Genomic DNA, 17647 nt, shown 5'->3' with positions numbered 1-17647 from the left:
GAACACAATTGAAATACTCCAGTACAAATACATCCCACACTGCCTCTGCAAGACCTCCAACAGACAAATGCCATAATTCTTCAATATTTTACATTTAAACTCCACTTGTTACACACACTGTAACCATTAAAAATAAATGTGTATTTGTGTGTATAAAACAAATGAGGATGGAAGTGACAAGGGGACGCTACCATTATAGTAAAGTCAATGTTTATTTCCACATTCTTTACCAGGTTTCATCACGGTCTGTACATCTGTTAATCCAGTAACAGAGGATGGCATCCCCAAAGTGCCACCCAGTCAGAATGCATTGAAATCGCAGCAAGCATGAATGTTCTCATTAGCAGTTTAGCTCATTCATTTGGCCTTGATCAGAGAGATTTGTTTTGTAAACATGGACATTGAGAGGAAATCCTGATAGAATTAATATAGAAAGGCCAACGTTTTTACCAACATTTTTCTTTTGATTAAACTGTATAAAAACAGGCAGGCATAAACTAACAGTAGAACACAAGCTCATATTGAACCATTCTAGGACAAGTGCAGTTTCACGACATGCAGTGCTTACCTAATCCATACTGAAAGTACTGCTCGTAAAGACCAACGTCACTTCAGAGTACTTCCTTTGCAATAGAATGTCAGACCACAGACGCCGCAGTTTTCTGTCGCATTAATCCACTGTAGGGCAAAGGGGATCACAGCAATTTCAAAGAGCAACCTCTGAGAATACCCAGTATTCATAGTCTGAGAGAAGAGAGGAATAAATGACACCTGAAGACTGAACACTGATCTGCCCTTGGTACAGTATGTCATGGATAGGATGGCAGTGAGACCCTGTTGCTTTGATGTGCTCAACTAGGAAGAGAAAACCGAATATCACCGAAGACAAAGTGTCTCTAGAAAAGTCACAACTGCCTAAAACTGTCATATGATAGATCTATAAATGATTCTTATGGACCAGGGTGTTGTTACTAGGCTCTGAGCCCTCTCACTGAGTTAAATTGCCTGAGAAGCTAAACTCTTTACATTGACGTCTGTTTAAATTAAAGTTGCATTCTGCATAGTTTCAGTGAAAAGTCAGTTAATTTCCTTTAGAATAAATAACACATCTGTTGCATAGAGGTTTGATGCACTCCTAGAAAAGCCTCTGAGGATGAAACAAAAAATCCCTATATTTTCTTTGTTAAATTTGCTGTAAGAAAACAGCAAGGTAGATCGACTCTCTGATCTAGGAGTGACTCAAACAGAACCAGTACTTGTCCTTGTTTCTGATATTCTTTGAAGAATATTTCAGAAACTGCTCATTTGACACTGTAAATGTTTGCATCTGGTGAAGTGAAGTCAAGAAGAACTGGAGGTAACCTTACAGGCAGGAACTTAAACAAGGGATATCCAAACATGGCCTTTAAACATTAAAACGATTTTATACCACCGACGGTAACAAAATAACCCAAACATTTCCACAAGAAAAATATATTCACATCATATTGCATAAATATGTGCTGGAATGAGGTTAATGAATATAGATTAATAAAATCTCTCTCCCAGTATGGGCTGTATGCATCATGAAACTAGCCCCAGTGCTCAGTAACGGATGGGGATGAAAAAAAAAAAAGACGTCTAAACAGGTTTTTAAAGTGAGGTCCTCTGTCAAATAATCAATAAATATCTTTCATTAATTATGCTGACAGGGGATACACATGAACCCAATTTAAGTGGCACAGGTTACATATACTGAAGGTACTGCAGCTTGTGGATGCTACAGAAATTGCATTATCTGTGTATGATCCTCTATATAAGAATAACCCTCTTTCATATGATGGAATTTACTCAAAAAGAGGAAAACATATGTGTATATGTGTAAATGTGTATATGTGTATATGCGGGCAGAATTCAAGTAATGTGACAAATTCTGTTGTCAACAAATAACATATTCTACGGTTTCATTGTGACCACTTACTGGAACATTTTAGCATAATATTCCTTAATGCGATGAGCCCAAAATATATAAGAGGTAACTAATGTATTGTACAGTACAATAACAGCAGCACAGACTGAACTTTTTTTATGAGCCAAAGAAAAGTTCTGTAACACAAAGTAAAAAAAGAAATGACATTGGCAAAATATTGGGAGTGTAGCAATGTAGGGAAAAGAAAAAAGATTCAGATATTGGCAAAGAGAATGTAAAGAGGCAAATGCATTAAGTTGTACAACTCAGGAGATTGGGGGGGGGATGTTGCTCAACACTGGGCGTGTTCAATAGGACACAATATTTGACAGGTTAAAACTAGTTTATCTGTTAAGAAGTGTTAAAATCAAACCTGGGAAATACACTTGGAACTGATTTGTTTGTAAATCAGCTGCTCCTGTGAATGTTTGTGTCCTATTAAAGTGCCTGAGTGATAAATGCAAACACAAATTGTGGAAAACAACCCGCATCCTCTGTAGTAGTGTACAGAACATATAGAGCTTTGGAAGCTTGGAGTTGGAAACGCAGAAAGCCACAAAACAGAGAGCGCGACCACGGCGCCAAGCTGAGGTAGTAGTTTGACTGAATATGAACTTCCCAGGGACCCACGGTGGCAGCTTGAAGAGAGAGGTGTAGCTACCGGTAAACCCGAGTCACTGGGCTGGCGGAGTGGACCAGAAAGGAGGGGGCTGTGGCTACAAAGTCCCCACTCCTGTCACTGAAGGTCCATGTGCAAAAAGATTTGTTTCTTTCCTCAAAGGAAGTATAACTGCTCCTACTAGAATGAACTGTGTTAAATCTGCTAGCCCACTGACGAACAGATAAATCTCTTTACAACATGCTTTTATGTCATCATCCATACAACATGAAACATTCTCAACCCTGTTCCCAAGGTTTTCTAGACTGTAATAAATTAGAAATTGAAGTAGTTTTTGCTGTATTTAACATAGCAGTTTGTGTGAAGCCATTGGACACAGAAGGCTGGAAGTAGAACCAGCTAGGAATGGTTCACTGTGACCCTTGCAGCCTGGTGGCAGAGTGCAGAGGTTAATGATGCTGCTAGAAGCCAATTGGTCCCTCCCCACAGTGGCCTGATCCAATTAGGGCAGCTTCATGAACAGTCCATTATCAATGGAAGGGACAGGCATTGGGCAGGGGAACTGGAAGAGACTCATGTCTGCTGTGAGGGCAGCCATCGCAGCAGGATCATGCTCTATCTGTGTCCTCAGAGCAGGGTCGATCTTCTCCAGCCGTCGTTTTATCCTCTTTGCCTCCCTCTCGCGGATCAGCCTGGCCTGCCTCTTCTCCGGTGTCTCGTTGGCCCTCTTCAAACGCATGGCCTCCCTGTCCCTCTGCAGCCTGCGCGCCCGCTGCTCATCCGATTCCTGCATCCTCTGCATCCGCTTGGCCTCGCGGTCCCGCAGCCTCCTCATTTCCCTCTCATCTTCCGTCTCGCACGCCCGCTTGTTCTTCTTGGCCGTTCGCTCGCGTTCTAGACGCTGCAAGCGGGCCTCCAAGGGTTCGTTCTTCCTACGCAGAGCCCATTTCCGCATCGGTGACTGGGCCTCCACTAGCTGCTGATAGGCCACGCAGCTGTTGCACACCAGCAGCACTCCGGCAGGATACACCGGCATAGGGCTCAGGATGTCGGGGATAGGAGGAAGGCTTGAGGAGGAGGAGTTAAGAGCATCGGGGATCGATGCGAGTGATGGCCCTTCAGAGAGGAGACTGTCGGGCAATGAGGGAAAGGAGGGCCCTTGGTCTGAACCTGTGCATGGTCCTGGGCCTGAGCATGGTCCAGATCCCGGGCCTGGGCCATGACACTGGCTCGATATGTGGCCTGGTCCCTGGCAGGTTCGATGGGCTTGACATAGGTTGGGGTTGAGGTCCGGTGCTTCACAGGGGTGAGGACCCTGACATGAACTGGGGCTTGGGCCTGGTCCATGGCAGGAGCAGCTACCAGGGCCTGGGCTGGTCATGGGGCTGCTGGAGAGGGAATGGGACATGGAACAGGGGTCCCTTCCACCAGAGAGATCTATCCTGCTTGTGTCGAGGACATCTCTAAGCTTCTCCCTGTGAAAAATATTAAAGAGCTGGTTTTATTTATGTCTAGATACTTTCTGAAGAAACACTAGACCCTTGAAACATTTTTCTCTTAACTTGACCTCCTGATTTCCACAGCTTTTTTCTCTCATTTCAGTAAGGTGTATTTTCCTTCAAAGTGCGCCTTAGTGAGGCACAGCTCTACATTTAGTTTCTCTAGTTTAGATTCATATTAATACCTCAGGACCCACATCTGGGCATCTCCTCATCTCCAAAATGTCTTTACGTTACAAGCCATATAGAACACATATGTTCTTTTCATCTCCAGAGCTAATGATCAAATCTTACTGACACACTAATTAAAGGAGTTGCACCTTGTGTGCTAGCGACTATCACCAGTCTGCATCAAAGGCTAAATACATCAGTTTGTTATATGATGGCTAAACTATTCAGCTTGCATAACAGTGACGTTACGAAGGGTACAACAGACATTTTGGTGGCAATTAACATTTGCCTTTCATTCATGTTAGCCACTAGTCAACTTGTAACCAAACCTTGGTCTGTATGGTCACATAATCTAAGACCATATCTATCAAGCTTCTATGATTGACATGATTTAAAATGATTTAATCCAGCAGAGAAATAATGACTCATTTCCCCAACTACGGTATTAGTTTCAGAGATGAGCAAGACACTGTGTCAAGTGACCTGTGGTTAACTAAGAGAGGAGTTTATCAAACCCATAACAGCCCGAGAGGAGGAGACTGCTTCCAGATAAAACTATGAGAACAAAAACTGTGTGCCCGATGCTGACTTCATTCATTATTTCATTACTTGTTCCTGGCTGTGACGTCCACTGGCTTTTCACACACATAACCCTGCTCAGTTGAGATTAACACCTGATTCTATAATAGTTTTCTTTCTTTCTTTTCTCTGCTTTTTTTTCCACTCAAAATCAAATATACATTACGGCTTCTATGTTTCTTCTTCTATGTGTCCTGACCTTGCAAGTGCTGTTTAAATTTCAATGTAGTGGTAGTTGCTAAGCAACATGCAAGTTTATTTCCATTAAATCTGTCATTCCAGCACTAATTTTATTCATCCCTCATGTTCTGCATCCTGCCCAATCTCACACTTCGAGAACCACTGCTCTATTGTGTTCGAAGTGCAGCATTAAAGACATATTTTAACTTAATGTTCAGAATGTACATTGCAACACCTTTTGATAGATTTGACCACCTTGTTGGATGTACAAAAGGAAAATCTCCAGTCAACCTAAACATTTGTCTTGTGAAGGATTGCGATCTGCAGATTCTGATTCAAAATCAGTTTTTGATGTTCTATGAGGAATTAAACTGCACTATTTAAAACTATTTCTCCTCAGTGATGTCTGCTGCCTTTGTCTTATAAAGGGATCTGCTGTGGGTGATTGATCCCCTAGATATTGTCTGAAACATTAAAGATAGATAAAAACTACAGGAATATGATTAGTAGCAAACCCCTGTATTTTATATTATATATTTTCATAAATAAATTATATATTTATTTATATATATATATATATATATATTAGCTGACCTTTTAGCTTAAGTCAACTGTTAAATTATTGGTAATGTTATTAATTTCAAATAAAACACAGAAACAGCAATAACACACCTATATCTATAACATTGCATCTAAAACATCTGTATACTTCTCCCTTAAAAACTGACAGCAACGTGCGTTAAGGATCTGAGACAAGAGATACAGAAGAGATGAGCCGAACCTGTTAAAGTTGTTGGTGTCTGTAAAGCGTGCGCCACAGACAGCGCAGTTGGAGAGGCGGTCCTCGGAGTGGATGAGAAGATGCCGTCCAAGCGAGCCAGGCGAACTCAGGGCTCGCCCACACACTGGGCACACATAGCTCTTGGTGTTGCTCATCATAGCTGTGTGCTGTTAAAGACAGCAAAACAAGATAAGAACAAGAAAAAAAAGACATGATGATGACAACTGTTGTTGTAGTTGGTTCTAGAAAAGGAACAAATTATTGCACCAACAACAGGAAATTGTTAAACACTTTTTTGCTTGTGTACCTTACCAACGATGAATGAGAAACTATAAAACGTAATACACGGCGTAAAACACAGTATTGTACATTAAGCATCAGCATTTAATCAAATATGGAGAAAGCTTTTTAGAAAAAGCAAGCAGCATGAACTACATTTTGTTATTTACTGCTCTAAATGGAATAATAATGCCATACAACAAACAACATAATTAAAATAACAAAATTAAGTTGACCCAGTAAAAATGAAAAGAAGTTTCAAATTATAAATAATTTGAGCAGCATTCAAACGTGGTGCCCAGACTACTCTGGTCTTGCATTTAACCAATCACTTACCAATGTAACTATGGTAATTGGTATTCTTGTGGCTTGTGCCACTGTCCATATGGTCTCCAGGGGTTAACAAGTCATACACTGTTGTAATTGCTCAGCATAGCGGTAACAGAATACACACTCATCTTTCAGCAGCTTTAAGTGAAAGAACCACAAACTGCCTGACATTTGCAAAAAAACAACAAAAAAACATTTACAGTGTTCATTGTGTGAATTCTGCAAATGCTGAAGTAAGGTATAAATCAGCTCCTGAGTGTGATTGGTGAAGACACGTATAATGAGAGTGGAAGGTACGGATTACTGTAAAATGATGGATAAAGAGCCTGGAAGAAGAGCTGAACCTGCAACTCCAGCATTTTTAAGAGCGCTATTTACCGCCAGCAAATATATAAAGATCTTCAAAATATTTGGCACTGAATCCAATTTTATGTACCCAACTTAACATTGTTTTAACTTGTGAACCAACTTCAATAGAATTTTTTTTCTGTTTTAGTTTTTAAAAAGACAGACTGTTCAGTTACATGACACAGTAAGCACTAGCTTGGCTCATGCAAGTCAACAACTTCTCCCTCAACCTGCATTTTACTGAAGTACTGACGCTGAAAGCTACTTAGGGGCTTTACAGGTGATGACCTACTACTAGCTTATTAGAAACAGACTGCAATAAAGGATCTAAAGCTGCTTTGTTTTCATGGTTCTGTGCTAGATTCGGACAGGCGAGACAATGCTGTTCTCACCTGGTAGACATGGGAGATGAGCTTCTCAGGGCTGCTGAAATCCAGCGTGCAGAGAGGACAAATAAAGTTGTTGCCGTGGTCTGCCCCTTCCTCGCTCTCCTGAGGAAAACCAAGCATTATTAAAACACATTTCAGGAACAAAGCCAGTGCTATATGCAACATACACTTAAACTTCACAGTTTGATTCATGATATCTTATCCATTTTGATATTCATTTTATTTCTAGAGTTAGTATATACAAAATTTTTTTTCCTTATCTCTTGCTGGGCCTTTTTGGAGTCACTACTCATTTCACATGTTTCCAGCTGAAGCATTTCTGCAAGTGGTATATAGTGATGTGTTGAGTGTGTGAATGAGCAAAATTCTCACAAGTCCTAGTGACTCACTAACAGTGACACGATGCTGTGTGCTGTCACAGATGTGACTCACACACAAGCTGAAATACAGAACATTTTCAAACAGAAGGTCCAGGCACAAAAACATATTGGCTGATACCAGGGGTGTTCTGTTGAAGTCCATTACACGCTCATGAAATTGAAGTGCTTCTCATTTTTCTTCTAAAAATAGTAAAATTATATAATATAATAGTTAAATGGGTGCTTTACGTTATAATTTTAAGTAGCAGTACGTTTTTTTTTTTTCTTTTTACAATGTTACACATTACAGAAACTGTTGGATATATATCTGTCCCTTGCAGCACAGCTTGGTGAAACTCAGTTTGTATTTTAAAGTTTTAACTGATGATCTGATGCAAAGGAACCACAGATATCAGTACATCCTATTCCTGTTGACCCCTGCAGTAATTCGGTCAAATGATCTGCTATTTTTCTTAGGTTGAACACATGAACTGTGAATCCACAGTTAAATAAGAGCTGTAAGTTAAGTTATACTAAACCTGTTAATACATTACATTCCTAAAGCAAACCTTAAACAGTTGACATCTATATCCAAATTAATACTCACACCCACAGTGGTTTTGTGCACAACTGATGGGCGAGAATTGAAAAAAAAACCTATCTATCTATTTTCACAGCACACAAAAGTCTCGCCACAATAACACCTACTTCATTTATAAACCACATATCGCAAACTCGGCACCAACACATTGACGCAGGGCAGATACTTGTCAATAATTTATCTCTGTGCCACATGACCAACTGCACAATACAGTGGCTTATAGTGTAGCATATAGGCAGTACTAAACTAACTGAAGAGGAGGCGAAATAAAGAAGAAAAAGAGAGTCAATGAAATAAAGAATAACTCTGTAAACAAAACATAGGTGGCACAATTTTTTGTTTGATGTGGGTAGCAGGCCTCTCACCTCTTTGACTCCCGCTCCTTGTAGGCGGCACTGTGATCTCTTGGTGGTCATGTGGTCGTCAGCGGAGGTGTTGGAGGATGAGTCTTCACCGTGGTTGTCAGGGTCACTATCACTGTCTTCTATGGAGGCAAACACAGCCCTATCAATACAGACAGACAACAGAACACAGAGCAGGGCTTACTCTCACTAACACCCCTCAGTCCGAGGATATCTTATAGAGTCCATCTGGGCCTTCCGTGTCCCGTCCCACCATCCTGTACCTGAGATGCTATCCTGCTCTTGGACTTCCTGGGAGTTGTTGCTGCAGCATTCACTGTCTTCGGTGAATTCGTCCCTGCCATCCATGTTAATAGTGTGCTGGAGTCCTGTGATGCCTGAAGTGTGGAATGGCCCTGGAGGTAGACAGACAGTAGCAGCCAATAAAAGAAGTGTTTCCAGTGAGGACAATGAACTGTTCTGACTGGAGAGAAATCATGAGGAGCGCAGGTGACTGCCATATTTGTATACTTTAAGTTAAACCTACATAAAAATCGCAAAGATTTCATCGCAGATTTCAGCTTCTCTGTGTTATCTATCTTTTTACCATCTCCGGGTGTATTCGACCAATGCTGGCAATGTTGCAACTCAGTGAGCTCAACTGCTCTGAGAAGATATTGGACTTTAATTTGTTTTTTGCATCGATGAGCTAAAGTACCTTGATATGTTAGGTATTTAAGTTGCTGGATTTGCAAATAAAACAGACATTCCTTACCATTTTTTATCCTCTCACAAGTTATCAGTTGATCCCGATATACATCTATATGACACTCTTTTGAACACTATATTTCAAAATCATGATGCCAATAAAGGAGAGTTGGATGGTGCAAATCCTCTGTATTATTGTTTAAGAAAAACCCCAATATTGGTTCTTAATATGACTTTTAATGTTGTGAATGAATGAATGAATGAATAATAAAATGCCATGAATTGCACGTCAACTGGAAATAATTGATGATTAGAATGATTTCTATGTTTGCGGTAGGATGCAGACCGTGATGTTTTTATATGACAACGTACGGCAAGTTGATGCTTATCCACAGAGGCAGAACATACAGACAGATGCAGCTTTTTAAAATATGTAGATTCAAAGCCAAACTTCAACAAATTAAGTGTGTTTTAATACAGAAGCCACCTTTTTACCCATACATTATATCTAGCAAATGAGTGCCTTATCTCCATAGCAACAAAGAAACAGCATCTGCTGTCATAGCATACCACAAAAGGTATTAATTTTTCAACACAGTGCATTCACCTCTACAGTAGCTAAGTGTTCTTGTTTTGGTCACAGAAAGACACATAAAATGTGTCCAGGCCTCTGCTCTCAGGGCTGTTTGGTTAAGCACAGAAGGGTAGAGATTATGACACTAAGTGAAACCTTTGATCAACAGCTCAGCCCTATATGGCAAATTATTTATGCAATCTACTTTTTTCTCACAACTTTTTGGGATCCACTTGTGATGTGGACCCCGAGAACTTCTTCACCCGATAAATTGGGCTGCTTTCACGTGAGCCATCCAGCACTGGAACACAATGAATGCTAAGGCAGCAAAGCGAGCCCGCTGACATACGTGCACACACATTAACTTCATTTGCATCCCAACCCCCACTTTTTCACACACACATATACACTTGCAGATACATGCAAGCTCTGTTCGACAGCCATGCTGCAGTCCCACGGGGGAAGCAGCCTGCACTCTTTTCCTCTAGCTAACTGCCTTGCTACTCAGTGTGTTTCTCTCTCTCTGTCTCTCTCAGTACCACCCACACACTGAACAGCCTGGCTCGCCCTCTGTCCTCCCTGCTTGTATGTAGCTCGACTACTTCCATATCTATACCATCAGCTCTGAGGGGGAGGTTTAAGCTTCATACCATGACAGCCCATATGTGGCTCATTTAACTCTTTGTGATGCCACTCTTTGTCTTATGGTAGCCCCGTGGGTTGCAGGATTCTGTCAACAAAAAAAAAAATTCCTTCACTTTTCTTATTATCACACTTGACCGTCCAAACCTGTATTTAACTGCCAGCACTGCTTAATTGAAGGCTCCTCTGGCATTCACACACAAGAACATCCCACTTCAGATAGCTAAAATTAATGGTAGCTTAAAATCCAATTTTCCTCCCTTGTGTGCTCCCTCTCCATTAACACATATCAGAGATGGGAGAGAGATCCTGACTTCAGTTACCTGAGACTGACAGAAGTAATTACAGCCCTCGTCACTATCCTGAGGTATTGCACACACACTCACACACACTCACACACACACACACACACACACACACACACACACACACACACACACACACACACACACACACTTTCTCTGAGTGTGTCTAATGAAAACAGAGGTATACTCTTTGAGGAGGCTTGTCATTGTACTATTTTGCTAGTGGTAAGAAGTTAGTATGTGAACGCAGTTTGGGCACTTTTCCCATAGAAATCAAAGCATTCATTAGCACTGGTAGAGTGGGTCGGAGTATTGAACTATGAACTACTACAACAAGCTGGCTTCACGGCACATAGCCAATGATTGATGTGTGAGAGATACCCATCCCCCCACTGCTAGGACTCTGTCTGTACATCTGTCTCTCCTCGCTCCCTCCCCTCAGTCTCTGCCACTGTGATGTTATCTCCGAGTCTGTGTGTCTGTAGGCAGGAGGTGACGCAGTGTCTGACTGAATCCAGACAAAGAGACAAACTCATCAGCCAACAGACACACAGAAGAGGGAGAGGGGAGGGGGGGGGAAGGCAGTGGGGGGTGGAGGGGTAGCACGCAAAACAAAACAGACAAAAGATAGAATGCCAAAACTCTACTCAAACACCAAGCAATGGGGGTCCTGTTGAATTCAAAGACCCCTCCTTGTCCTTTCAGCCGCCGTCCCCTCCAAAACACACACACACACACACACACACACACACACACACACACGCAGACACACAACACGTCTGAATCTGCAGGAAGTGCTGAGGCCCCTGTCTTACACACACGCGCACACACACACACGCACACGCACACGCACACGCACACGCACACACAGAACAAGGATGGCGGGCCAGACATCTGATCAATTCTCACTCTGATTAACTGGTGACCTATTATTACAAAGAAGGTGAAGACACGATTACTGGTAACCATTTATCTCCGTGGCAGACTTTCTCTGGTTAGTTTGGCACCTGAAACAAACCCACATGCTCTGATGATTTCAACAGAAAAGTGATATTTACATATTTATAATGGGCTACTGATCCAGCCACAACAACTACACCATGGAAGCACAATCACATATCAATCAAGAAACATTTGTTCTGAGATACTGCAGCACATTTGGGAGAAAACATCTTATGTTTACCTCTTTTAAAACCAAGTTGCTTGACAGAAGCAGGTATATGAAGAACTCTACTACTACTACTACTCACATTGGATGAAATTCATATTTCACACCATACGTATGTACACTTCCTGAAATGTTTGCTAAGTTCTAAAATTAACAGCACAGCACTTAACATAGAAAACTCTTGCAGAAAGAGTGTTTACAGTAATACATGAACCTATACTGTTAAACAAACTGATGTGTATTTACCATCAACCTGAAGGACACACTCCATAAAGCACGTGCCAACACCAGTCCCAATTAACTTTTATATAATGCTGTTATTCTTGCACATCAAACTCAAGAAGGAACACAAATAGCTAGACAGACAGGACTGTTGTATTATTGTCTGGAATTCCCTGTGTGTGTGTGTGTGTGTGTGTGTGTCAGCCCGCCTGCCTGTCAGACTGTCTCCCTGCCAGTCTAGTCTGTCAGTCTGTCTATCTGGTCTGACCCTCTCATGGGGGAACGGCTCTGTGCATGCAATTCATACCTCGCAAGAAAAGACAGGTAAAACAATCAAGGCAAAGCAGAGGAAAGTCAGTGTATGAAACACCAAGCCTGCACTCACACTCCAGTAACATGGCAGAAATTATGGCTTGTCAGTCTACAAACATGTTTTTGGCATTTTCTCACAGCATGAAGGCCACTAATGTATGCCAACGTTCCACTGTATTAGTCCCTCCTGAGGGTTTTCAGCTTTCACTCCGGACTCTTGTAGAAGTGTTACAGAGCAGCAAATGAGCTCATTAGCTCACAGGGATTAAAGCAGTCGCAAGTGCAAGATGCATTTCAACAGCAGTTTAAACAAACTATGTTTAGAAAGGAGGGCTGCCGCATACAAAACTTTAGCAGATTACACCGGGCAATCCTTTTCTGTGGACTAAGGTGCGTTTCAGAGGTTAGCATGCTGCCCACCAAATAGGGAAGCCGGAGGAGGGGGGGGCAAAAGGCCACAAGCCAAAGCACAGCGAGTGACACCAATAGTTTATTCACTCCAGGAGTCTCCCCAGTGTTGCTTAAAAGTTAATTTTGTGTTGTCTATGTCAATATTTCATTAGAGAATGAAACTGAAATAGGATGCTACAGTTATTAATGTGTTATTAAGTGTAGTGCCACTGATGGTATTCAGGAAAGATCTGCTAACAAACAAAAATGCTTGAGCACAATGTACCACTCAAAAAACACAGTAAATCAATATGAGAAAATGTGTACAAATAGGCTCATTGTAGCAAAAATGTGTTAATATCTCATTCTAAAAAGGGAGAAAACACTGATTTCAACTCCTTAAGTACAGGAATATTGCACATATTTTAAATCGCTCAGGCTCTGCTTTGTTTATGCTGATTATGTGTTCTGTGGGGCTGCAAATAATCATTATTTTCATTTTTGATTAATCACTCAATTCTTCAATGAATTGTTTTGCAATAAAATGTAAGAGAAAGGAGAAAATTGCACATTTTAACTTTGCAGAACCCAAACTGATTCATTCAAATTGCTTATTTTATCCGACCGACAGCCCAAACCTCATATATATATATATGACAAAGAAAAGCTGAAACCGGAGAATGTTTCGCCAGTTTTCTTTTAAAAATTTCAGTTAGGTGGTTATCAATATATTTGCATAATTATTTTCTGTCGATCCACTGATCGATTAAGTATTTCAGCTGTGTATTGCTTTCCTGTTATCTTGCACTGTAACTGAGATATCAGAGGGAACTGTACTGACACCATGCAGAACCACAGTGTGTAAAGGTTAGCACGTTTCCCCCCTTCTGATCATAGTTTAACAACACAATGAGTGTGATGAGAGTCAAGGCCTGCTTCTTCTTAACACCTAAGACATGTTTTGCTAAGCTAAAATAAAACCAGAGAAAGTACAAAACCCAGAAACCAGAAACATGGCCACAATTCATGACATACAGGCTAACTAGGGGAAATATACTATCACAAGGCTCAATGTGAATCAGCCTACTTAGAAAACACACAAATAGTGACATAAATTCCTTCAAAGTCCTTCAATATGCTACTTAAAGTATTGCACAATTAATCAGTTTCAGAGGAGAGATGTTTACATGACTATGTTGCAATACTGTGCAGGAGATCAAGGTGATGAGCACCATTACACATCAATAACACACCAATCTTGATGAGTTACTCAAGATAATAACTTTCAAGTAAATACTGAATTTTTGCATTACATTGCATTAACTCACTTATTGTTTCATTTTCTTTTTTATTGTATTTGCCCAGAGCTTAATTTCTGTTACAGGGCAATACGTGTTGCTGTTCAGTTATTTTATTCCTGTCTCTTTTGTTATCATACGTGTGTAACTGTGTCACTATAACTACTCAAGGCGTCTTTGTGGAATAGAGAAAAGAAAAACCTCATAAATCGGTCAATAAAATCTTGTGCCTCTTCTAACACAAATTAAAAAACACAACAAAAGTGAGATATTCATCACCACCACTGTGACATGAAAAAATCATGTAAACCCTAACCATAATAAAATATCCACAATATTTAAATGTCAACTACTAACATAATATACAATATATGATGGTATGTCATGAGGAACACTGTCTCTGATTTTAAACACATGAATCTATTACAAGCTACATCGGACAACAAGGAAAGCAACGCACACACTGTTACTGCAGGTCGCTACACAAACAATAATAATTAAACACACTCCTGTCAAACAGCCACAGTACACACGGTTAATGGACGGGTAATAGTGTTAGACAATACCTAGAATACCTACAGTTAACTTTGAAGGGGTTGGTCTGTTTTCGCCTGGACATATTATTGCCCACTCCCGGTGAAAAAACAACAACTGGAATCTCCTCCTAACCCCGGATGGTTACCCTGAGAGCAGTCCAGGTGTATCCCGCACTGAGGGGACGAATGATGAACGAAATAATAACAATAATAGAAGAAGAAAAAAGATCTGATCAAATCGTCCACTCGATCAGCAGAGTCGGGGCCATTTATGGAGGCAAAAAAATAAAAAACGGATACATAAAAGAGTCACATTCTTGCAGTCTTTACAAAAAAAAAAGAAAAAAAGCCCCGTCTCCAGTCGATCAGGGGGGTTTAAAATGATGTCCAAGCCCGACCACAGAGACACCGAGCAGCCCCGAGCTGCTCCGATCTCGAGCCGCTGGCACCCGTGCGCTCACTGCAGCGATGCACAAGCTCAGCTGATCTCTAACGTAAAAGCAATGGAGCTACACCGAACAGGATTGTGGGATATGCAGGGGGACGCTGGGGAGTTCATGCTAAAGATACTGTGCTGCGTTCAGGTCGTGTGGGAAAAAAAAAAAAAAAAACCCCACAAGATTTCCACCTATATCTGTATTTTTTTTTTTAGAACTGAGTCATGTTATCTAAAAGTGGTCGCGATATAAATGTCTGTGTTAGTTTTCTATACTTTAAGACGTTTGTGAGAGGAACCACATATTATTAGAATTATTAAAATAGTCATCCAATTAAAGGAGTATATTTTTAACATTTTTGTACCATTGTAAACATGTTACAGTAATTATTAAGTAGAAGTAAGTCGACTGGATACAAGGAAGTTGACAGTTTTGTTAAACTACTATTTTCAAAGTCAAGAATGAACCTTAATATTTAACTGTAAGAGGTCATAAAACTGCTAAAACCTGAAACCATAACAGCTGAAAGGCTTGTATGTCAACAGATTCACCTCCACCATAACTAATCACACACACCAAAGAGAGTAAAGAGAGAGACAGTTGAAAGCTCCTGAAAAAAGCTAGTGAGCGGACCTTGAGTTGGGATTGTTTTGCCAAATCAATGGGACTATTTCTAACTATTTCTTGAAGCACAAAGTAGAATAAATACACAATTTTTTCTCCAGCAAGGAAACAAAACTGTCACTGAAGTATAATTTCCTTAGAATATAACTTTTACATACATTCTCTAGTATAAATTAGAGCCCGAACAACAATATATCTGATAATAATATATTAGCAAATATTTGTTGTAACAACACACAACACAAAGATTTTTGATCCCTTCATTTATTTTTTCATTGTGACCAAGTATGTACCGAGCAGGACATTTTACCCTTAAAAAAAACTTGTCAGCGCTCTCTGGTGGGCGAACTGTGCAATGACGACAATGTTTCTAAATTACCACAAGCATATCTTTGACATTTCTGTACAATTTTTTGTTACTTACTGGCCAAAACAATGTGCTAAAAGATGATAGGCCTCTGGGCTGGCAGGTAAAATATGAAAAAGGGACTTAAATTAACTTCAGGCATAGTGTGACTAAGGGTTACAGTAAGACTGACAGGAGTGCTATGTACAATTCAAAAAGGCACCACATTAAATAAACAGCATCGAACATGTAAATCAGCATAGCATTATCTGCATACAACATTATGTAATAGGTTTTTCTATGGCAATTTAATATAACACACTTCACTTTCTGCCACAGTCCAAAGAGTTAATTGGACACTCTTATACTGTATGTGAGCACCTATCTGCTACATAGCTCTGTGATGAACTAGCAACCTGATCAAGGTGTCTATCTCCTACCCACATTGACAGAAACTGAGGCCAAGAACTCAAGCTGCTCAATATAAGGTAAATAACATACTTTCACTGCAAAACCGTACGTCTTAACATGTCCTTTAATCCTTATTTCACAGCAATACTCTGTGTCGTAATCCTGCAAATAGGATGATCAAAAAATGTCAAAGCATGTTAAAATACGACTAAACCATTGGATAAGTTCAAGATATTTCCAGTTTTTCCATACGACATGATAAGGTCATCTCCACCAGCAGATTCCCTGTTTACTCAGACAAGCTCAATGTAATTCTTCACATCACATTACAATCACTGAATCTAATCCTAGGATCATAAAAATACCTTCTTCAACAGCTCTGGACACCAACATCTTTTTTAACCAGTGTTTTTTTGTTACATCCATTTGATTATTGTTCTTACTTCCATCTGACTATAGGTTTGATTGTGATGAAAAATGAGTCTATATTTCAACCACATTACTCAACCTTACTTATTTCTAAATAGCATCTGTATCCATGAGAGCTTATATAACAATTCTTACTTATTCTAAGGGCCAAACCTGATGAGGTCCTTTAAAAAAGGTTAAATAAACCATTAATCCAGCCCAACCTCCAGTATAATTGGTTGAAGAGCCCAGTATCAGCACTAGGTGGCGCTCCAAACCACTGAACTGCTAATGTCATAACATTACACGCAGTCGTCATCACTGACTGCCACGAGTAAACGGACCGCAGCACGACATTGACGGGGTAAAAATGTATTCTTCCGCACCGAAAATATGCCATCTCAACAAAATAATCTCTTCATGTCATGACATTTACGGCGTTTTTTTTAAATTTTTTTTATAACAAGTGACATACGGCATAGACTAATGCTCAAACCGAAAGCGACGCTACACGTAATTATTTAAAGTCAATCAGCCAGTGAGACCAACGAAGATAACGTTGACGTTAGCTAGCTGGCTAAAGATAACAACCCTAACGTTAGCCCTTTACAGTCAACGCGAAAACGATAGACGAGAACTAACAACCAGGATTAACAGCACCGCCACATAACGCCAGCCACATCGCGAAGACATAATTCAGCTATTACCCATGGTGTCCAATGAACACTGGCATATCAGGTGGGCGAGAAGAAGTCCTCTCGTACAAAGCTACCGTTGGTGTACGTTGGTGATAAACTTCGGCTCCTGTGAACCAGTCCGCGCCTCTCTCCTCTGGGATATGT

The 17647-nt window shown here is 40.4% G+C and overlaps 1 protein-coding gene across 5 annotated transcripts; it reads right to left on the bottom strand.

The window, feature by feature from the left end:
- Positions 1-193: 193 nt before the first annotated feature.
- On the bottom strand, positions 194-17647 carry znf821 (zinc finger protein 821). Of its 5 annotated transcripts, none has more exons than XM_051380599.1 (6): positions 17513-17647; positions 8709-8840; positions 8449-8567; positions 7127-7225; positions 5778-5944; positions 194-4042 (listed from the first exon to the last, which is right to left on the bottom strand). In XM_051380599.1, the coding sequence occupies exons 1-6, from the start codon at positions 17514-17516 to the stop codon at positions 3070-3072; spliced, it is 1494 nt and encodes a 497-aa protein (XP_051236559.1). In that variant the 5' UTR covers positions 17517-17647; the 3' UTR covers positions 194-3069. The 5 variants fall into 5 exon arrangements, with proteins under 5 accessions (XP_051236559.1, XP_051236557.1, XP_051236558.1 ...); XM_051380597.1 differs by lacking the exon at positions 17513-17647 and adding an exon at positions 14623-15007 and having other exon boundaries at positions 7127-7222; XM_051380598.1 differs by lacking the exon at positions 17513-17647 and adding an exon at positions 14623-15007 and having other exon boundaries at positions 8449-8564.

Source organism: Dicentrarchus labrax, unplaced genomic scaffold (assembly GCF_905237075.1).
Source record: "Dicentrarchus labrax unplaced genomic scaffold, dlabrax2021, whole genome shotgun sequence".
Lineage (NCBI taxonomy): Eukaryota > Metazoa > Chordata > Actinopteri > Moronidae > Dicentrarchus > Dicentrarchus labrax.
This window is presented reverse-complemented; position numbering and strand designations above follow the sequence as displayed.